Below are 23,296 nucleotides of genomic sequence, written 5' to 3' on the forward strand. Positions count from 1 at the left end.
CCAAGAACCCAAGATCTTCGATCAGAAATCACATTTCACCTCTGGCCGATGAAAGCGGACACACTGTTGTGTTGAGTCCAGGATTATGCCGTGACCTCTGTGACCTCTGAGCGACCCATTTGGACCAGGCCTGAGCAACAGAGAACAGAGTGAGATGCGGCATGGCTGCACTCTAGCGGCAGATCTTAGTCATTACACCCACGAAGAAAACGAAACCGGAGAACTTCATGACGTAGAAACCTTTATTCTGGACTTGAGGTGCAGCTACATGATGAAATGTAAAATATTCTACAAAACATTCCAACAGGTTTGTTTCAACATCAATGTGGAGATTAAAAAAAGGGATTATTTGCTCGGATTATTTTCATGCCTCTCATGCTTGTTGCCTCGTCAGCACTTTTCTACGTCTTACAAAAGAAGGGATTCAGGAAAATTAAGGCCTTAGTCTGACCGACGGTTCTCGATTGCCTCCGTTTTTATTGCATCAATCTATATTTACACATGACTGGACCGTGGCAGGCAGGAGTGAGACTGTGTTCCTTCTAAAGGGGAGATTCAGTGTTTGAAAAATATAACCTGAATAACTCATGCATCAGTCATGTTTCCTCAAAGAAAGAAAAGGGAGTTTTTCATACTTTAACACCACATAACATGCCATGCTGGAGACTTACTTGTTAGTCAGGAGTTCCTCCAGGTATTATCTTCTTAAAGCTAATAGTTAGTAGTCGTATTTTTTAACTCAATTGTCTGCATGAGGAGCTCAACCAGACTCTATTCTAAGTATAACTATTTGAAATAAAGATTTTTATTGGGGGAAGATTACACCAAAGCAAGATCTGCTTTTCTTTTCACCCTTGTAACGTCACGGTATTGTACTAGCTATCTGTGGACATCCCTTCAGAGGTTTATTGTGAAGGTAAGACAGAATACATGTGAGCTTTTGAAGGTCAACGATTGAAAGAAATGGACAAATATGGAGGCGAAGAAGAGAGTGCAGACAGGTTTGAGAAGGGATTACGAGTGGAAAAGAGAGTGAAACAGACTGATGTATGGTTAGAGCCAGAGATGAAGACACTGAGGACGATAGAGAGACGAGAAAGAGCTTAAGTTATGATAAATAAAGACATAAAATGGAGAAACAAGACGTGAGCAGGAGGTTGACAGAAACCAAGAAAAAGTTCACGTGATTGTAACTCCTGAGAATTTCAAGCCTGTTTTTTACTTCACTAGTGTGTTTGGAAAATGTTGTCTGGACCAGATAACTTTTTTTTTTTTTTTTAAAAAGGAGAAATCAGTGACATTCTTTAAACAGATTCGTAATCCTGCCCAAAATAAAAGTCATGATGAGTCGTTGGGAGTATTATTGGATGTGAACCATGTTCAGTGAAAGTGTTGTTGAAACTGTGGTTTATATCTGCAGGAGTAAACATGGAGTTAAAGGGTGAATACATCACCATCATGTTAACGAGTCTTAGTCATAATAGCTTCATCAGAGGCATCAGTCCCGGGACTAGAGGGCCACTGAGGTACCGACCAGTTCAGAACAAATATGGCGCCCTCTTTAGGAAAGACCAGGCGACTGCAACTAACAAAGTGAAAGAGTCTTCAAGCAGAGTTAGAAGGAAAGTTCCATGGTGACAAAAGAAAATAATATTTTCAGTGAGAACCTTTGATTCAGGAGTGCAGAGGAAGAAGCGACTGAGGTTTATATTTTCCACTTAACTTTTCTTCTTTTGTCGTCAACTCTTGCTCTTTTCTGACCTTCTGTCCTCTACTTGGTCCCGGGCCAGGCTCGGTCCACAAATGTGGTCTCTGCTGTGAAAGAGAGCGGTGAGGGCGCGTAAAGGTCCGAGTCCGTGTCCGACTCCCCCTCGGCTATGAAGGGTCTCACCCTGGCACACAGCGGGGGGGCCTCGGTGGCCCCCGCGGCTCCTCCTCCTCCTCCCGGACCCGCGAAGAAAGACGGGCCGAAGAAGTCCTCCTTGGCCTGGGAAATGCTGAAGCCGCTGAAGGAGCGCTCCAGCTCCTCGTGGTCCACGGACGGGATGGACAGAGACGTGTCGCTCTCGGCCGCCGGCGCCTCCTGCTGGCACCTCCGCCTCCTGTGGCGCCTCCGGCCCTGAGAGTCCTTCTCTGTGAGTCCTGCGAAGGGGCGCTCGTGCACGGGCGGGGGCGGAGGAGGGAGGCGGAACAGGGACGGGGACTGGTCGCCCCCTACTGGCGACGGCGTGTTAGCCACGCTGCTGTTCCAGGCCGGCTGGCTGAGGGGGTTCTGCAGCTGGTGCTGCCACGAGGTGGAGGGCCGACTGTTGCTGCCAGAGGGGGTCCCGGCGGACCTCGGCATGGACTGACCCAGTAACGGGTCTTTCTTCCCTGCCGAACCGTCGGAGCAGAGGACTTCTACACCTGAACACAGCTTCACGTCCTGCTCCTGCTGGATATCCACACTGCCCTCCTTGGTGTGCTCGGGGCTGTGATAAGGCGGCGCCGGGTACGGGTCCTTGGAGCCGAAGAAGGCCTCGGTCTCAGAGCGCGGGACCCCCATCCTCTGCACGTACATGTGCACCAGGAAGTCCAGCTTTCTGTCCATGCAGATCACCTGAGAACAGAGGAGAAGTTAGTCATAGTTCAAGGAAAGAGAAATGTGGAAGCTTTGAATCTTTCTATTTTTAATTTTTTTTAATCAAAAAATTCACCAATTTATTTACTAAAGAGGTTACATTTGTTTATTATTTGTTTAATAATTTAATTTAATAATTTGTGTATTAATACAGTTCAATATTCTTACGATTTTAACTCTTTGTGTAAATCAAAGATTAATTCTTGTGGTCACTATTGTACAAATATTGATTTGATTTAAATGTATATTGAATATAAAAGGCAACAAATGTTGAATTTAGAAAAAAATATATATTGTAGAAATTAAAATATCAAAATCTACCTTTTGAAAATATTTTAATCTTTTTATTCAATTATTTCAAACAAATTCAACCTTTTAATATAAGGATTATTGAAGTTAACAAATTAATAAAAAGTAATTAAACCTCTTAATATAGAAATGATTGACTAAAAGGATGAAATGATAAAGTTCAACATTAGTTTCAACATTTGAATTTGAAACTTGATCCCACAATACTCTGATGGTGCTGATGAACCTTCTCACCTGCTTCTCCACTTTGACCAGACGTCCCATCATGCTCTGGTCCTCGGCAGCCTCTCCGTCCACTTTAACACCTTTGCCAACTATCTGGTCCACTCTGGGGTTCGTAAAGAGTTGACATTTAGAATCCAAAGACGAAAAGATGCACGAGTCGTGACGGTGGAGTCTGAGGTGCTTTGTGGAGTTTGAAAAGATGCCGAGTCAGCAGCAGAAAAATCGACTCAGGTTAGGAAATAAATCAGTTTTATTCTTTTATTCATCAACTCCTCAGAGGACCTTCAACATGACTCGGCATTTCTTCCAGCCACTGGAATTGAAGTCCCTATTATTTATACCATTCCATTAACTAAGACTCGGTGATGACGGCAATATAACTGAGAGGAAACTCATCAGTTAACAGTTACATGTGAATTCCAGTGGCTGCAGCTCAGTCCAGACACTAGTCACCAGTCAGCATCTCTTAGTGCTGGGCAGCTTCACCAGTTGAACACGACATTCATTTTAACTCGTGGCCTTTTAAACTCAATAAAAAAATGTTGGTATAATAGTGTTTGATCAAACAGTCGTCTGTGCGTCGCATAATATTTATAATTTCAATATTTTAAATGTTAAATTCAACCATTTAACAGCCTGAAAGCACCTACTTCCATACTTGGCCATGTCTGGACCAGAGCACCACCCAGCACTAACTTATTAAGTCCTGCACATGAATGAAGGAGTGAATTATGTGTCAAATTTCCACATGCGTCATGACAGGATGACAGAGAGGATCATGGGTGAGGTATGACGGTGTGTGTGATCAATACCCAAAATGCATCGCTTCACATGCTTTGCATGCTCCATATCCATCATGTCCTACAGGGGGAGCTCTCCCTCTGACCTTCATAGCATCCAGCACCTAAACCTCTGACGGCCGCAGCCACTTCACTCTCACACTAGCCATAACATTATGACCACTGATCTCATTAGGAAAACACTGTTTACACTTTCAGGCTGAAAGAACAAAGAGTTGTTGATCTGCTGTACACTTGTGATTAAATACTCACTGGAAAAAAACATTTTTACTGACTAATGAATGTCATGTAGTTTATAGGGTTGTGTATTTGAAAGAACCTGGAAATAGAAGGAAATCGATACTATAAATTGCAATATATTGATAACATAGTGATAGTGTAGTAAGAATATATGTGTAGTATTGTCGTGTACTTGACTCTGGTGTTGCAGAATTTACAACATAACTCTTGACGAAGTCGTAACTGCTTCTATTTGTTTTCAAACCAAAGTATGCTCAAAAATCAGCTTTAAAAGAAGCTGTAGTCGACTGTATCCTCTCGTCCTCAGTCATCGTCGGTATCTCACAGGATTTCTTTGTTTATTTAACTGCAGAGAACATAATGAATTAAACCGGTCTAGTTTAATTGCAGATATTCTCTGTGTTTGTTCATTTTTGTGTTGCATGTTTTATGCGTGTATTAATATTTAAATGTGCTATATTACAATAAAAAAACTAAATAAGCAATGTGCATTGAGTTCTAAGCTGCCTTTGTAACATATAGCATTTATGAATGTGTAGAAAGTTTGTTATGGATAACGTTTGCTCGTTAAACTGTTGTAATGTCAGTAAAATAGTGAAAATCCTCGATTAATACATGATTTTATAGCTGCAGCCCAATATAAACACAGATATTAAGGACTAATCATGAGGCATATCTGACTTTTCTCATCATAGCACGTGGTCATAATATTATGGCAGGTATCATTTGGTATTCAATGGTTTGAGGAAGTGGCTAGCTCTCATCAGGGGTTCCAAAATAAAAGCATGTCTAGCTCAGAGAAACTCGGTCTACGGTGCAGTCCAACAAGCTAACCTAGGACCTTCAGTGGACTTCTTATGGCGAGGTGTAGATGGGGCCGGGGGCCCCACAATCATATCTATCCTGGCGAGGCACACAGAGATATGAGTGTAATGCAGAATGAAGCCACTTTGAATATATTCCACACACCACAACAACACAAGAGACTACACAGTTGGAATATATTAGCAGGTGCTGAACTGACGACCGTATATAAAGATGGACGCTCAGAATCATCAGAGTCATCACAGTGTTGTGACGACTGACGTGTCGAAGCACTTGTTCAACAGGAAAGAAATCTTTAACGGATTAAGAGCAGCCCTTCAACAATATTTACGTGGCCCTCAAAGGTCATGTAGAAACAATATTATTTTGTATTTATTTCTATTATTCATTACGAGTCTCTAATTATAACAGTAGGGTTTTTGTTTAAGGCCTTTCGTCCAAGGTTTTTGTAATTTATGTGAGTATTTATTGCTGTTTTTGTCATTTCTGTCAGTGTTTATTGCTGTTTTTGTAATTTTTGTGAGTATTTATTGCTGTTTTTGTTATTTCTTTGATTATTTATTGCTGTTTTTGTCATTTCTTTCAGTATTTATTGCTGTTTTTGTAATTTCTGTGAGTATTTATTGCTGTTTTTGTAATTTCAGCAAGTAATTATTGCCATTTTGTCATTTCTGTGAGTATTTATTGCAGTTTTTGTAATATATGTTAGTTTTTTTTGCAGTTTTGTTATTTCTGAGTACTGATTGTCCCTATAAAAGTGAATGTAATAAAAAGTTATTTTAAATTAGATTTCAATAAAAATAATGGTAAAAAAAACTAGTTTTGAAAAGGAAAGAGTTTAATGTTTTAGTAAGTAAGTAATAGTTATAAGTAAACAGAGCTTCACACCGATTCTGAGGGAAGTTAAGTCTTTCAGGGGGAAGACACAAAATAGAAAAAAATAAAACAATATAAAAACTCAAGACTTGGGGGCCAAGATGGCCGACAACTTATTGTATTTCGCCCACCAGATGGTTCCAATAATTCAAAATCAAAGTAAAATATTTAAGTGATCAGCAAAGATGCCAGTTTAACGCTATGGGACAGATTATATGTCAACAGTTATAAGAAGAAATGACTTAGAAAAATAATATCATAATCAAACTCTGCTACTTGCTGCTACAAAGTGTGTGTGACTGAGTTTGACATCCCTGACATACAGAGTGATTACATTATAACACTCGAAACAAAACAACATAAAGCTTTGTCCATCTTTAGATACGTCTTCATATTTTAAGGAAAAAGGAGTGTGTCATTATACTGTGATGTATTTATGAAGTTTGACATCTTGATCTGAATACAACACATGAAGCTTCTCCAGGGAAACAAGCGGTCATGTGAGTCTTATGTGTATGAGTCATGTGTGTATCCAGAGGTAACAGCTCCTGACAGTAGCTAGGAAAACATCATTGGGGGGTTGATCGCAGGACTTGCCTGGACTGCAGGTTCTTGATGCGGGACAGCATGTCCAGGTGACCTGCAGAGTACTGCTCGATCACGTCCATGACGTCGTACGGCCGCAGGCACTCCTTGAATCGCCGCTTGGACACCAGGAACTTCATGATGCTGAGGACGGAGCTTCATCAAATAACCTCCGGGTGATTCCAAATACGTAAAAGTGGAGACGTTTTTGAGAAGATAAAAACTCACCAGATGGCCCGGATAGCGACCTTCAGCCCCGCCGGTAGCTCCTGGCCTAGAAACTCGCAGTGGCAACTTTTATCGTCACCGATTTCCTCCCCGGGGAGACTCGCCTCTGCACATAAAAAAAACAAGGACGATGTTCATGAGCACGTCCGTGACCTGCACTCAGCAGCGCAGCAGCAGCGAAGCTCTAATCTCTCAGGTGCAGAACTTAATTTGGTGTAAAGCCAGTTGACCAGAGAGTGAGCCCAGGGAGCTTGTGAGAACAACAGAAGGACTGGCAGCAGAGTCGAAGGAAAGTGCTGACGGGTTAAAAACTTAATTTAAAAAAAGGGGAAAATAAACAGGTTCTCCCTTCCCACCAGCGCCACCAAGAAGAAAATCTGGTAGGGAGAGTGAGGTCTCTACATGCAGTCCAAAAGCCAGGGGTTTCGTGTGTCTGCGTCTTCATTTGTTGGATTTTGGCACCACTTGACTTGAACCCACGACCTCTGGAGCTTCAGCACCAGAGGCTACGTCGACATGAACAGCAACAGTTGGAGATCTCACGATCAAAGTTAGTTTTAATAGGTTTAGATAGATGTTTTTATTCTGTTAACTGACGATTGATCCTAAAAATAAACATATTTTCAATTGAAAAATTAACATTCACTTACAAACTGACATATTTCATAGTATACGAGGATATTGAAAATGTTTAATGATTTAGAAATGGACACATTTAGAGATCCATGGACTTAGTTAATAAATATCATATATTAAACAATTAACATATTCAGATTATCTCTTTATACTTTCTGTGGATCCCGGCCCGGTGACTCATAATGTATTATGGATTTAAGCTTATATGGCATGCACCCTAACTTTCTGATAATTGTATTTTATGTTGTATTTTTTAGTTAATTTTAGAAAAAAATATGTGTTGATGTGTTTCATTGACAATTAGGGTCATTAAGAATCTTGTTTCTGCATTTGGAAGAGTTTAAATAAAAAAAAGTTTAGTTTTTTAATTTTAATTTCGACCTCAGCCTTGATGGAGTTTTGAATTTTTCCCCTCTTTAAGTCCGACGTCCGATTTGTATTTGTAAAAAGAAAAAGAAGTGTGTTTCTCCAGTGTAGCCATTAGCTCAGCGAATGAATGCCGTTTCAGCTTCGTCTAACATTAATCCGAGATGGTGTTGTGGAGAATAGGTCCATTTGAAGAGTTATAGCAAGAATATCGTTTTAATTCAGAAACAACAAATACATGTTTTATATGTTTTGAAGTACCTAGTACTGAGTTATGAGTTGCTGCTCATGCAAACACAGACCGGTCATGATATCCTTGTCTGGGTTCATGTCAAGTGAACAAATCTCTGCAGACTCAGTGCATGCAGGGTTTTATAACGTCGGTTGATAACTTAAAATATCCATAAAGAAGCCAAAGAACAACAACATCCCATATCTTACTTATTAAACCTTCAATTGCTGCAAAGAAGAAGGAGAGAGAGGAGACATGGAGGTCAGCAGGAGGACAATCTCTTCCACACATGCAAGTCCTCTGTAGATCCCTGGAGCATGTGGGCAGGCGTCCAGATTTAAAGAATGCACATCCTAAATCTAACCTGGTGAACTCTTGGCTCCAGAGTCGTCTTCTTGCAACTCAATCATCACTTTTATTAGCCGTGAAGCAGAAGGAGAGAGACACTAATAAGTTCAGTTACTGGACATTAAAGACGGATGGAAAACAGCGAATCAAATCAATACCAATCAAAAAGGCAACATTTAAAACATGAGTATGAATAAAAATCATAACAATTTTGAAGGCAGATGATGGACAAAAATAACTGTCAAAAGAGGGTCTAGCAGAGGTTTAAGACATCATCTATTGAAAAAGATATAGTGATTGAACAAACAACAAACTCGACTTAAAGTAAATGAATCTTTCACAATAAATACATTTCAAATGTTTTTTCTAGCATTTAATTAATTATAACTTTATTTTGTTGTATTATTTTGCCGTTGTAGAATCATCATTTCATAGCTCGACACATAATGTCTGCCTCCTTGTGTGACCCTGTGACATATCACTATATTATGTTGACCGTTATTTCTCAGTGTGTGTTGGTTTTTGACTTCTTATTTATATCTCAAATGTATTTCTAATGAGGGACTTGTTTGACTTATCCTTAACTGGTTCACCTTAACTACGTTTAGTTTCTCACACTCGTTGTTGAGCTTCGTGACAGTCGTACCGTCATCGTAAACAGAATGCCGGCGATCGAATACACATCAATATCATTGTGTCTCACATCAAGTAAACCACAGGATCAACTTCACTCTCACCCTCTGAGTTCTGCCGCGCTGCGTTGCCCCGGACTCTGAAGGCGTGTTTGGGTCCTCGGTTCTTCTCGTTGAAGCTCCAGCTCTTGCTAACCTTGCCGGGGCTGGCTGCGGCAGCATCCTCGGCCCCCGGAGACTGGGCTCTGTTCTTCACCACGGGGGGCTTGGACGGGCTCGGAAACACCTTGTCCTTCAGGCTCGGCTTCCGACTACACACAGGAGGAGGTTATTGTCAGGGAGATGAAGACCCGGGCTGGAGGAGAGTCATGAATTAATGTTCTGCTACATGTAAGAAGTCCCGGGTTAATCTAGGGCTGCGACAACAATCAAACAATTCATTATTAAGTTTTGCGATAAATAACATTTAGTGACTATTACACCACTCAATTCTTTTACCTTTTTCACGCTGATTTCCTTTAACGATTGTTTAATTTCTGAAAATGCTACCACTTTTAAACAGCCACCAAAATACATACTTATTGCAGGCCAGGTCCTTAAATTGAATAGTCACATGATCGTCTGCGCGTCGCATGATTGGCTGAATCATTTATTCTTTGAAAATCATTTATCAAGTAGCTCGGTGCTTGTCTGCTGGCACTTTAATTTACGCTTTTGTATTTTACATTTTTTTATTGAATTGAAAGGGCTGGATATTAAAAAATAATAATAGAAATATTCTAATTCCAATAATTCAAAAATACATTTTCTGAATTAAATAGCAAACTCTAGAAGTAAAAAAAAAAAGTGATTAATTCAGAAAATATTCCCATTTTTAATTTAAATTATTTACAAAAGGAAACATTATTTATATTGAATTTAGAAAGGGTACAATGGAAGAAATATTGAATTTATAAAATGTATTTTTTTAATTGATTGGGATTAAAATTTCAAACTATGCTAATTTTGAATATATTCCCATTTATCAATTAAATTAACAATGAACAAATACAACCTTGCAACCTTAAAATTATTGAATTTAATTTTAAAAACAAAAAACTGTTGCATTGCATCCCTGGATTAGTCATCACGTTGGTAAAGGTTATGAACAGAACCAGACAAATCTCGCTGAACCTCCAACACAGTCTGAACTGAAGTCAATATTTTCTCAAAATCTCTTTACACTTAAAAAAAAACTTTAGGTGAAACGAAACTAGACATGAGTTGTTGACTCACCTCACGAGAAAAAGCAAATCAGGAGCAGATGCGACGTCGAACATTTGTGGTGCAGGCAAGCAGCCGGAAGCTAGGAGCTAGCATGCATGGGGAGCAAAGTGACGTCTCAAAAGGAAGAGTGGCAGATCCTCTCTATGCAAAATCAAGTCATGCAAACATAAAAGAATCAGCAACATTCTCGCTCCGACTGCGACGTGAAACTGCAAATAATAAACTCACCACCGGTTCATTAACTGGGGGAAGAAACCAGCAAGCAGAGAAACACACATAGAAACCAAAACTCAACTAAACAAAAAATCTGTAATAAAAAAAGGTGGAATTTGAGGTTGAATCGAAAGACAACACAAACGCTTCCACTGTGATCGGTCGACCAAAGAAAGAGTCAAAGGTGAAGATGGAGACTTGCAGTGCAGTTGTTAGTATCGGTGCAACAACTGTACCTAAAGTTTGTGGGGCAGCACCCGCAAAGTCTGTCTTTGTGCTCGTTTTGGTGACTGGACCGTCGTCGACAGGAGACACAAAAGGTAAATGTGGCAGTGAAAGAAACAGCAGGGGCCGTCCTGGCGGCAGCAGCACTTTAGTGTGACTGTCAATCATGTTTTCAGAGTCTTCCCCGCGGGCCCAAGAATTTGAGTATTATGTGGAAATGTTAATCGTTTTCTAAATGATTTAATGACAATTTTACTCAGTGGTGTTGAACTCACTGAACAAACTTCATATTTAGCAAACTGTCTTTAACAGGGAATATGAAAACTCAAATCAACCTCAGTTTAACTGATATTGAAGATCTCTGTTCCTTATCTTATGTTAAATACTGGCATCTTTATAGGTCACTATATTAACATATGAACATAAATCTACTTGTGATTTTAAGCAAACCATCTGGCAGGCCAGATTTAATGACTCTGCGGGAAAAAATTGCAAAGATTTTATAACTACTTGTATATAGTACTGCAGTTATTTATATGCATGTGTTATTTTATCCAATGTCGCAACTATTAGCAAAGGAACCCTGACGTATCTCGAGGACATACTGCACAAAAACATGTCAAGGTTCAAAGATAAGAGTCACAATAAAGTGCTAAAAGCTTTTGTGTTCATGTTTCTTTTGTGAAAACTGTGGGAGTTAATGCAGCAATTTAAACATTCTACACATCATCTACTGAAGCTGATGTCAACAGAGTCCTGTTTCAAGCTGCTCTCAGATCTGCCTCTGTGCAACTGAAGCGGTTCTTGAAGGAGGCGCGTGAACGCCACGTTTTAAGAATGCAATAAAGTCCAATATGACATCAAACAACAAAACAGAATAACCAGCAGTTCAGTGAAAACCTTCAGAATAAAGTTCTAGGAAATTTAAACAAGAGCAACTCCTCAACAACAACAAACCATGTAGCAACAGTCAAAATGGTCCAGACCCTGTCAGGCGACCATGAAGCAAGATGCTCTTACATCATCACACAGGCCATGAGCAAGCATTCAAGGTGTGAATGTTCCATCTTAACACACACTGCATCACACTTTCAGGACACACACTCCTTCAAAAAGAGACCATCAGCAGCAGCTAATAGCAGAGTTTGAAACTAGCTCGCAGAACTTCAAAGTATCAGACCTGGGAGATGTTTCTGATTGTGACTCCTTCCTGGAAATCCACAAAAAAAAAGATGATTTGTTCAGACTTGTTATTAAAAACATCAAACGTTCATGTGTTTTAGTTGCTACATTGTTGATTTGTACCTGAAGGACTTGCCCTTGAGATTCCGCAGCAGGTCCAGTTGATTAAGAGGAGGAATAATCCTGCAAAAAAAACAGCACAAAGTTTAAAAAAAGAGACTTCTTAAATCTTTTCTGCCAGCTGCTTCATTTGCTGATTCATGTGGACGTTCATTAAATCTGAAGGCTAGCAGGCTAAGTGGATTCTGGACAGTTTGCCTGTGATGGATATTTAAAAAACATCAGTGCCAAGAGCCGGCAGAGAAATATGATGCTGGTCAGTTGTTTGCAATAATGTTAAGAGTTCCAGAACAAAACCCACATGAGCAGAGACGACCTTTCACAGCAGAATAATTAAATTGACTTAAATGTCACTCAATGACTGACTGACGGGTCTGAGTAAGCAAAGGTCACGCTAGGGTTGTGAGAAAATATCGATACACTTACGGTAATATTTTTGATTATCACTGTTTTGATATTCAACAGCACTGAATCGATTTAAAATGGACAAATACAATTATATATACATTTACAAATATATATATATATATACAAATGTTCACATTTTCTTTTATAGTTCTTTGATGGTTTACATTTCAATAAAGTCTGAAAAAATATACATTTATTTATTTTATTCACAATTTACGTACAAACAATCATGGAGGTTGTTCATTTTGCAATTAAACTTCTGGACGCTAGATGGCAGCAGTCATTACGTTCTCGACAGCTGAAGGAACTATGAAATCCTGCATGAGGACTGAGGACGAGAGGATACAGTGAACTAAAGAAGATTTTAAAACTGATATTTGGACATACTTTGGTTTGAAAACAAATTAAAGCAGTCACGACTTCGTCAAGAGTCATGTGGTCTGTAAATACTACAACACCTGAGTCAAGTACTGGACAATACTACAAATATATACTTGTTACTACACTATCACAACACCAGAGTCAAGTACTCGACAATACTACACATATATACTCGTTACTACACTATCACAACACCAGAGTCAAGTACTCGACAATACTACACATATATCCTTGTTACTACATTATCACAACACCAGATGCAAGTACTCGACAATACTACACATATATACTTGTTACTACACTATCACAACACCAGAGTCAAGTACTGGACAATACTACACATATATACTTGTTACTACACTATCACAACACCTGAGTCAAGTACTGGACAATACTACCCATGTATACTTGTTACTACACTATCACAACACCAGAGTCAAGTACTGGACAATACTACACATATATCCTTGTTACTACATTATCACAACACCAGATGCAAGTACTGGACAATACTACACATATATACTTGTTACTACACTATCACAACACCAGAGTCAAGTACTCGACAATACTACACATATATCCTTGTTACTACATTATCACAACACCAGATGCAAGTACTGGACAATACTACACATATATACTTGTTACTACACTATCACAACACCAGAGTCAAGTACTCGACAATACTAGACATATATCCTTGTTACTACATTATCACAACACCAGATGCAAGTACTGGACAATACTACACATATATACTTGTTACTACACTATCACAACACCAGATGCAAGTACTCGACAATACTACACATATATACTTGTTACTACACTATCACAACACCAGAGTCAAGTACTCGACAATACTACACATATATACTTGTTACTACACTATCACAACACCAGATGCAAGTACTCAACAATACTACAAACATATCCTTGTTACTACAGTATTCAAATATATTGCAATATATTGTATCGTAGACCCTGTATCGTTATATAGCTCACGCTGTGGTGCTTCCACTCACCTGTATATGGGAACAGCCACAGTTTGCTCGTAAAAGTCCCAGGTGGACATCAGGTCGGTGCGGGAGAGGTTGGTGGCGTAGAACCTCCACGCCGCCTGGACAGAAGAGTTTAAGCAAGAGTCTCGCTTCAGTTCGATTCTGTGAACCTCAGACCTGGACCAGTCCAGCTGCAGGGTTCCGTCTCTTCTCAAAGTGCTTCTGTCTGTGCTGCTCCTGGACCTTCAAGGCAAAACCAGAACCCAGGATTCCCTGCGAGACAGTTTGGGTTCAAATCCCATCCATGCCTCCTTCAAGACTGCGCTGGCGTGAACTCACAGCAGGAAGAGCGAAGAAGGCCACACCGATCATGCTGAAGGTGGCGGCCAGCAGTCGTCCGTTCCACGTCTGCGGCACCTTGTCGCCGTACCCGATGGTGGTCAGCGTTATCTGCCGAGTCAGCATTTTACGTCAACATCCAGCTCCGAAAAACAACCCAACCTTCACTCACCAGGCCCCACCAGAGGGCGTCGGCGTACGTCTCAAACTCGCTGTTGGACTCTTTCTCGACCGAGTAGACCAGGAAGGAGGCCAGGATGAGACACAGGAAGCCGATGTACCAGGCCGTGATCAGCTCCTGGCCAGAGATGAAATGAACGTCAGCTCCCTCTGGTGCCACGACATCATAAGAAACCTGCTCGGCTGCAAACACAGCAGCTCATAAACACTTTTATTTCCCTCAACGTCTGAGCTCTGGCTCCTCTCTCGCTAGTCTGCTACGAGTCTCTATGAAGAGTCAACCTTGCTGTGAGCGTAGACGACGGAGCCCAGCAGCTTCCACGTGCCGCCGCGCCGGTCCATGCGCAGCATGCGCAGGATCTGCAGGAACCTCAGGCTCCTGATTGCCGAGGTGGCGAAGACGTTCCCCTGAGATCCGGCCGCGAGCACCGAGACGGAGGCAATCAGCACCATGATGTCTGGGGAGAAGACGAGACTCGATGAGCAGAGATTCTAAAAAAAAAAATCCATTTGGTGGAAACCTGCAGGCTTTCTAGATTCTAAGACTGTTGGAGCAACAAAGCAAACCTCATCATTTGTGACGACACTAAATACAAAACAATGTGATTGAAAAAGCTTAAATAAAGTATATCAGGATACTGAATGAGTGAATTATAGTTTACAAATGTTGAAACTTTTTTACTTGAATGTTAAGCATTTAACTAGCATTAAAAAAAAATACAAATTAGAATATCCTATAAATTAATTTGTTTTTAAACATGGAGTTTGATAAACTAATTCTAAATATCTTTATCTTTTTATTATAAATTCAATATAAAAATGTTGGTATACTAACCATCTCACCAGACTCATTTAATTGATTTCTGAGCCACTTCACTTTTTCAATGGACTACACTAAGCTGTAAAACTACCATTGGTCTCAAATGGCAAATTAAATCGCCGAGTGGTCATCAGGCACGATTGGCTGAGATTAAGTGAGTCCGTACTTATTTGGTTTCGTCTGGTGTCACTATTATACGTTTCTAAATTGAATTTAAAAGGCTGCAAATCAATCAGCTAAATCAAATAATTATTTAAAAAAAACATTTTTTTGAATTAAATATCCAACTCTATGTGTAAAAAGAAAAACATTATTTCAAATATTAAAAAATACACTTGTATACATTTATATACACGTTTATAGCGTACATTCCTTTTCTGAATTCAATTATCCAATCAAAACAGAGTGAAGCTTTCTAAATAGAAATTATTGACTACTGACTGTGACAATGTATATACATATATGTATTTAAAAACAACATTAACAATTCAAAGTTGAAATCATTTAAATTCAAACTTTCAATATTCTCATGGCTCCGATAATATAATTAAATCTTTTCTTAGATATTTAATTTCATTCTCCAGAACCTTTGTTTTGTTGACATGCTTGTGTCTGCATGTTTCATGCGAGTCAGTCTAAAGGGGTCGCTGACTGATGTGTTGAAAGATTAATGACCTTTGTGCTGAGGGGAAATGAAAGTCTGCGCCAGCTCTTTCCTTCCTCACCTATGACACAAAAAGGCTTTCTTGCAAATTTCAGTCGGCCCCTCCATCCTCTGTAGCGACAGCAGCAGCCGGCCGCCCAGATCCTCACGATGTACTCCACGCCGAACACCACGATCGTCACAATTTCCTGAAAAGAGACAAGTGTTAGAAACCCTCTGGCAAGAGATTGTGGAGGCAGACGATGCACTCACCAGGATGTACAAGGCACTCTCAGAGTTGTTCTTGAATTCTTTGATGGTTGCGAAGACGGAGAGGATGAGACAGGAGAAGACCAGGAGGAAGCTGAGGGACGACCAGAGGGTTCAGTCGTCAACAATCTTACGATGTACATTAACGATATATTGTGATGTATCGAATACTGTAGTAACACATATATATGTGTAGTATTGTCCAGTACTTGACTCTGGTGTTGTGATAGTGTAGTTACAAGGATATATGTGTAGTATTGTCCAGTACTTGACTCTGGTGTTGAAATACTGTAGTAACAAGTATATATGTGTAGTATTGTCCAGTACTTGACTCTGGTGTTGTGATAGTGTAGTAACAAGGATATATGTGTAGTATTGTCCAGTACTTGACTCTGGTGTTGTGATAGTGTAGTAACAAGGATATATGTGTAGTATTGTCCAGTACTTGACTCTGGTGTTGTGATAGTGTAGTAACAAGTATATATGTGTAGTATTGTCCAGTACTTGACTCTGGTGTTGTGATAGTGTAGTAACAAGGATATATGTGTAGTATTGTCCAGTACTTGACTCTGGTGTTGTGATAGTGTAGTAACAAGTATATATGTGTAGTATTGTCCAGTACTTGACTCTGGTGTTGTGATAGTGTAGTTACAAGGATATATGTGTAGTATTGTCCAGTACTTGACTCTGGTGTTGTGATAGTGTAGTAACAAGGATATATGTGTAGTATTGTCCAGTACTTGACTCTAGTGTTGAAATACTGTAGTAACAAGTATATATGTGTAGTATTGTCCAGTACTTGACTCTGGTGTTGTGATAGTGTAGTTACAAGGATATATGTGTAGTATTGTCCAGTACTTGACTCTGGTGTTGAAATACTGTAGTAACAAGTATATATGTGTAGTATTGTCCAGTACTTGACTCTGGTGTTGTGATAGTGTAGTAACAAGTATATATGTGTAGTATTGTCCAGTACTTGACTCTGGTGTTGTGATAGTGTAGTAACAAGGATATATGTGTAGTATTGTCCAGTACTTGACTCTGGTGTTGTGATAGTGTAGTAACAAGTATATATGTGTAGTATTGTCCAGTACTTGACTCTGGTGTTGTGATAGTGTAGTAACAAGGATATATGTGTAGTATTTTTCAGTACTTGACTCTGGTGTTGTGATAGTGTAGTAACAAGTATATATGTGTAGTATTGTCCAGTACTTGACTCTGGTGTTGTGATAGTGTAGTTACAAGGATATATGTGTAGTATTGTCCAGTACTTGACTCTGGTGTTGTGATAGTGTAGTAACAAGGATATATGTGTAGTATTGTCCAGTACTTGACTCTAGTGTTGAAATACTGTAGTAACAAGTATATATGTGTAGTATTGTCCAGTACTTGACTCTGGTGTTGTGATAGTGTAGTAACGAGGATATATGTGTAGTATTGTCCAGTACTTGACTCTGGTGTTGTGATAGTGTAGTAACAAGTATATATGTGTAGTATTGTCCAGTACTTGACTCTGGTGTTGTGATAGTGTAGTTACAAGGATATATGTGTAGTATTGTCCAGTACTTGACTCTGGTGTTGTGATAGTGTAGTAACAAGGATATATGTGTAGTATTGTCCAGTACTTGACTCTAGTGTTGAAATACTGTAGTAACAAGTATATATGTGTAGTATTGTCCAGTACTTGACTCTGGTGTTATGATAGTGTAGTAACAAGGATATATGTGTAGTACTGTCCAGTACTTGACTCTGGTGTTGTGATGGTGTAGTAACAAGTATATATGTGTAGTATTGTCCAGTACTTGACTCTAGTGTTGTGATAGTGTAGTAACAAGTATATATGTGTAGTATTGTCCAGTACTTGACTCTGGTGTTGTAGTATTTACAGACCACATGACTCTTGTCGAAGTCGTAACTGCTTTCATTTGTTTTCAAACCAAAATATGTCCAAAAATCAGCTTTAAAAGCTAATGGAGTCACTGTATCCTCTCGTCCTTAGTCATCACTGAGATCTTACGGGATTTAATTGTTCCTTTAACTGCGGAGGAACTAGCTGAAGTTTAATGGAAACAAAAAAATCTACAGAAATCTAAAGAACTATGATAAAAATTCGATATGATTATTTGAAAGAATAGGTACATTGTGTTTTATATATATACGGTTTCGTGAAAATAAATATATTTATATTGAAATTAATCCATTTTTTATTTTATTTTACACCGTTAGTGGAGGAGAGACACAAAAGTTACACTCCAGCCTCTCAAAAAACACACCATTTGCGGTTGTATTTCAGCATCAGTGTGAAGTTTCCTGAGTGTAAAAACATTAGAAGGGAGTGGAAGGAACATCAATCTGCAGCCGCAGAAGAAATGAACAAAAGGCCATCAGCTTAACTTTTCACGTCCTGAATGGTCACACGGAGGAAGAGTCCGGGCTGAGGTTTTCTTTAAAATAGATTTACTGGAAGGAGTCCAGAGAGGAGCTAATGGAGAGCAGCGGGATGAAACCCAACACTGGTGCACTGCAGAGGTTAAAAAAGAGGCTCCTGGCTGATGCTCATTTATCATCCACTTGGTGTGAGAGAGAACATCATCGGAGAAAATGACATTCCCTCAGACACCACTGGTGTGATGCCTATTGTTTACTGGACATGGTTCACACGTGACTGAGCAGAACTGTGAAGGTAGAATCTAATTTCAGAAGCAGCTTCCGCCACAATCCCCCCATTAGAAGGTTCTGATGAGCTCGGCACCGAGTCACATAAAATTATTTTACGCTTCAGATAGTCGCCGCTTCCTGCCAAACGTTCAATTAGAGTTCATCGAGTCGCCCTCCTCACTGTGATACTGTAAAACTGGTCCTCTTATTCAGTACTAGTTTAGATGGCTCTGACAGCTCTGGCTACACTTTCTCTGTGCAGAGAGGATGTTATCTTTAGTGTCCTCAGGAGGTCGTCACTGTCTCTCAGAGTCTGAGACCATGGTTCTCAGGAGGAAGATAGCAACTGTGTTCAAGTGTCTCAAGGTCGTGTTTATGAGTGAGGGAAGAATGGACCGGTGGAACAGTGCAACATCTTAGGATGATGAAAGAGCTGAGCCAGAAGGCAAACGTTTCCATTGACTTTCTGGACCTCAATTCCTATGGTCAGCAGATATGGAATGACTTCAGTACAAGAGTTTTCTTTACTCTTTTTATCATCCAGGAGAGACTCAGAGTAGAAAAGCGTCTCATCCAGATTGAAGGAAACCAGTTGAGGTGTTTCCCATCGCCTGTCATTCAACTGTCAGGCTGACCTTGGTGCCTCTGGACGAGCTGAAGGAGGTTTGAGGAGAATAAAGGAACGTTAATGTTCCAAAAGATTTTACAGTGGGATCCCATTCCTTTGATCAAAACATGATTGACGGCTCAGTCAAACTGGCGTGACAGCATCCATCTTCTGCCCCTGAAGTTTGCTAGATGGTGTCGTAGAAGCTGCCGAGCGCACGTGGAACATACTTCATCCCGACATGTACCGACTGCTGCGGTCATCAATGATGGACGAGAAGACAAAAACACACACATGCCCCAGATGTTGCCGTGGACGACCTCCGACTGACCCGCCTCCAAACAAACTCACGATTACTCCTGCTTGCTTTGTCACAGCGAGATCCAACTTCAAGAGCGGCACAGTGCGACTCAACCGGATCACCCTGAGAACATGTTTGACTCAAGGATCAGAGGAAAAAGTGCTCTCTAGATCGAACCATCTTCAACATCCTTGTTCCAGCGCTCTCTCTGCATCCGTCCTCCCTAATATTCCTCTTCTCCTGATTGACTAAACAAACCACATGGTTCGATATTCTGTGATAGAAGGCGGTTAACGTGAGGCCAAAAGGTTTTCCACATAAACATCCGTTAACGCTCATAGTTTAAGAACGGCTTCATTTTATTTGTTAACACAGGCCGACAAGAACACGACTCGATGGTGTAAATCTAAATGGCATGAAAAAGACTATTGATCCAGCTCGGAGCAGAGGGACAGAAAAGCTCGGAGCTGCAGATAAAGAAACATCGATTCGTACTGCTCAGCACTACCTTGCTCAAACCTGATTTGTGCGGCGGCTACATTTCCAATGGGCCGACGAGTACGGAGCGCAGGAAGGTTCTAGACAAAGAGGTTAAAAAAAAAAATAAGGGAACAGAATCATACAGAAAAGAAATACATGAGGAAAACAATTTCTCATTAACTAGTTTTGTTGAAAAACATATGTAAACGTAAAAGAGTCACACCTGGAGACAAGTTATTTGTTCCGACACATTGCTTAGCTCAATTGGAAACTTTAGTCTTTTTAATTAAATAATTTAACCTTTTTTGAGTAAATCTAAAATGCAATCTATACAGGAAAGCATCTTAAATGAACCAAAGTGCTGTGTAATTCATAAATGTCTCAAATTGTATTAGCAGAAAAAGCTGTATATTTATTATTTCAGTATGTAAATCTAAATAAAAGGTAAAAAGTTGAACAACTAGTAAGAGACATAAAACGTATTTATAAAAAAAATACTTACTATGGACTTCACATCATGCTAGCTTCAACACCTCCGCTTTTTAACGTATTTTACAGCCAGCTCTTCGTTTTTATTTCACACTTTCCATACTAAAACGTATTACTACAGTATTAATACTAAAAGTTGTTCTATTTTTGTTCTGTGCTCCATACATTCACGTTGTTTGTACTTAGCTTAGCTCTAGCTAACTGTAGCCTGACTCGTGGGCTGATGTGAACATGTGACCATTTCTCTACATTCTGATTGGTTATCGTGTTAATATTGCCGGAAATCTAATTCTAATGTAATTGTTTAATTCACCACATATGTTGGATGAATAATTAATACTTTAATACTATATATTTATATAACTTATATAAATGTTGTATATACTGTATGTCTTAAAGATATGACCCCAGGAGAGGAAAATTAACTGCAGAGTTCCACATTAATGAAGTTAAATAATATAATAATAATAAATAAAAGACTCATTATTTGTCGTCACCTGAGCACTTTCATCAGTCTCAACCCTGCTCGCCTGATTTGTTTTCCGCTCTCATGCAGAGACAACAGATCAAAAGCCTTCTTATTGATTTTAACCAATTTTGCTAATGTTATTCAAATCTCCCACAATATTTAAACTGTGTGAGAGTAGCCAGAGATATTAGCTTCACACAGAACATTCTGAGTTAATGTAGAAAAAAAGCATGTTCTTTAGACAAGAGGAACTCCCATGATGCAGCTGAAGCCTGCGTAGACAAAGATTTACAAAAGCGAGGACCACCTGATGGATCACATCCAGAACTGTCCAAGAAAGCACTTTGATTCAGGCTGGTAGGAATAACCTTGACTACACAACAGTGAACACAAACAAGTGTTGGATCAGCAACTATTCTTGCACATCGTGAGGTCACACAATAATGTTGCTAACCTTCATCCTGAAATGAAAAAGCGACAGATTAAAAAACGAGCTCCGAGGCGCAGTCTGGAGGAAACAACATCACCATGACAACAGGATTCATTTTCTTAAACCAACAGGTGAGAAGACGAGCAGCTGGAGGAGAAGGATAGCATGAAAGCTAACAGGCCACGAGGCAAGATCATTTTTTTAATGCCGTTTCATCAGGACTAGTGTGTTTCACTGGATCAGTTTCTGGCATCGATCCGTCAGACTCGCATCATTATTGAACGAAAACTCGTCATAGCGACGCTGAGTCAGCTCATGTTCCGCCCAGATATGGTGGCTCGTCCTGAAATAGTGAGCACACGTCATGTTTGTAATGAGCTGTTAATATTTTAGCAGGATCCTCCAAAGCTTGCAAGAGTCCGGCTCGGAGCACAGAATCACTTCTGGGCTCTGGGGCGTCTCTCCTGGGGGGGAAGTGCTGTGAACGGTAGATTACTTAATGCTGCCGCCATTTTTTTTTGGCTACGACAGGATCTGAATTAAACAACTCTTTGACCCACAACTACGTCAGCCTGAACAACCAATCTTCAGCTTTTACAAGGGATCAGCATGTGAGCACCATCTTGTCTAATACACTCATATAATTACTCAAAGATCTGAACCAAGAACTTCCTGAAGCTTGAAAGCTACGTTTGTTACACAATGAGCAAAGCAGCTGCCGGTATCAGGCCTTAAAAAAAAATAAAGAATCACAAAAATGTGCACAAATAGAAATTATTTAGTTCATAATGCTTAGCATTGCTAGCAGTTAAAATAATTAAATTCATACAAATTAAATAAAGACATTCATTTATTAACTTTTTAAAAGTTGCAGTTATTACGATCTGTAAAAAAAAAGTTAAAGGTTACCAAAATATACATAAATATACAAAATAAAAGAAAATCTTAAATCAAATATACACTTTTTGCATTCTATGTAAAAAAAAAAAGGGTTGTAAATAACTTAAATGAATACAAAGAGTTACTACATTTTAATAGATAGATTGATAGATATATATAAATAATTTATAATTAATATTCGTCTTGAATACAAGTTTAATTTAAGTATATCAAATATATTTTATAATTACAAAACTTTATTTATAGTTAAAAAAGAAAATAATACAAACGTGTATCAGAGAGAAAAATAAAAATGATCAAATGAATAAATGACTTATTAAAAGAAAATCTTCATATAACATCTACATATTTAATATAAAAACACATTAACATCTGGAATCTTCCAGATGTCTTGAGGGTCTACCGTCGCTGCAGCAGGACTCTGCGAGTGTGCATGTGTGTGTGCGTGTGTGTGCGCGCGTGTGTGTGCAGACTGCGACTTAAATCCGCCAGAGTGACACCGCAGCCTCACACGATCAGTGATCGATCAGTGATCAGTGATCGATCAGCACGAGAAGACACTCACACGTAAGCGTGGTACACGAACGCCCATCCTCGCGGCCGCTCCAGCGCGTTGTAGAGGAAATTCTGCAGCCGCCGGTAGCTGGCGCTCTTCTTGGAGGGTCGGGGTCTGCCGGAGATGCTGGGTCTGCGTCTGCACAGGATGCTGCCTCGCTTCTCGGCGCCGGCGATGAGCAGAGCCCCGTCCCGGCTGGACTCCGGAGCCCCCGGGTCCAGACCCACGAAGCCCACCTTCTTCTCCCCGGCATGGGCCGGGAAGACCCCGCCGTTGTGCACCATCCTAGCGGGGAGAGACGAGTGTGTGGTCCTGCATCGTCACCGGCGGTGTGTGTGTGTGTGTGTGTGTGCTGCGGATGATGGAGTTCTGCTTCACAACTTCCGGACGGAGGGGGACCGGTTCCTACTCCTGTCTGGGTCTGATCTGATCA

At 39.9% G+C, this 23,296-nt stretch overlaps 1 protein-coding gene across 5 annotated transcripts; it reads right to left on the bottom strand.

The window, feature by feature from the left end:
* Positions 1–228: 228 nt before the first annotated feature.
* On the bottom strand, positions 229–23,193 carry LOC148059087 (potassium voltage-gated channel subfamily KQT member 2-like). 5 transcript variants are annotated; one of them, XM_087782372.1, is made up of 17 exons: positions 22,873–23,193; positions 15,977–16,067; positions 15,786–15,912; positions 14,523–14,698; positions 14,233–14,358; positions 14,061–14,171; positions 13,899–13,994; positions 13,746–13,840; positions 11,932–11,991; positions 11,807–11,836; positions 10,638–10,691; positions 9,028–9,233; positions 8,152–8,169; positions 6,709–6,814; positions 6,493–6,624; positions 3,164–3,257; positions 229–2,599 (listed from the first exon to the last, which is right to left on the bottom strand). In XM_087782372.1, exons 1-17 carry the CDS (start codon positions 23,145–23,147, stop codon positions 1,772–1,774), a joined length of 2,625 nt encoding a protein of 874 aa, XP_087638498.1. In that variant the 5' UTR covers positions 23,148–23,193; the 3' UTR covers positions 229–1,771. The 5 variants fall into 5 exon arrangements, with proteins under 5 accessions (XP_087638498.1, XP_087638500.1, XP_087638501.1 ...); XM_087782374.1 differs by lacking the exons at positions 8,152–8,169; positions 10,638–10,691 and adding an exon at positions 8,307–8,354; XM_087782375.1 differs by lacking the exon at positions 10,638–10,691 and having other exon boundaries at positions 22,873–23,192.
* Positions 23,194–23,296: the final 103 nt, after the last annotated feature.

Source organism: Callionymus lyra, chromosome 19, assembly GCF_982586985.1.
Source record: "Callionymus lyra chromosome 19, fCalLyr1.hap1.1, whole genome shotgun sequence".
Classification (NCBI taxonomy): domain Eukaryota; kingdom Metazoa; phylum Chordata; class Actinopteri; order Syngnathiformes; family Callionymidae; genus Callionymus; species Callionymus lyra.

Coding starts and splice junctions, on each gene's coding strand:
- LOC148059087 (XM_087782372.1), bottom strand. CDS start 23,147: ATGGTGCACAACGGCGGGGTCTTCCCGGCCCATGCCGGGGAGAAGAAG. Junction 14,172..14,232: donor ACGCCCTCTGGTGGGGCCTG/GTGAGTGAAGGT, acceptor CTGACTCGGCAG/ATAACGCTGACCACCATCGG. Junction 3,258..6,492: donor ATCAAGAACCTGCAGTCCAG/GCAAGTCCTGCG, acceptor TACGAACCCCAG/AGTGGACCAGATAGTTGGCA.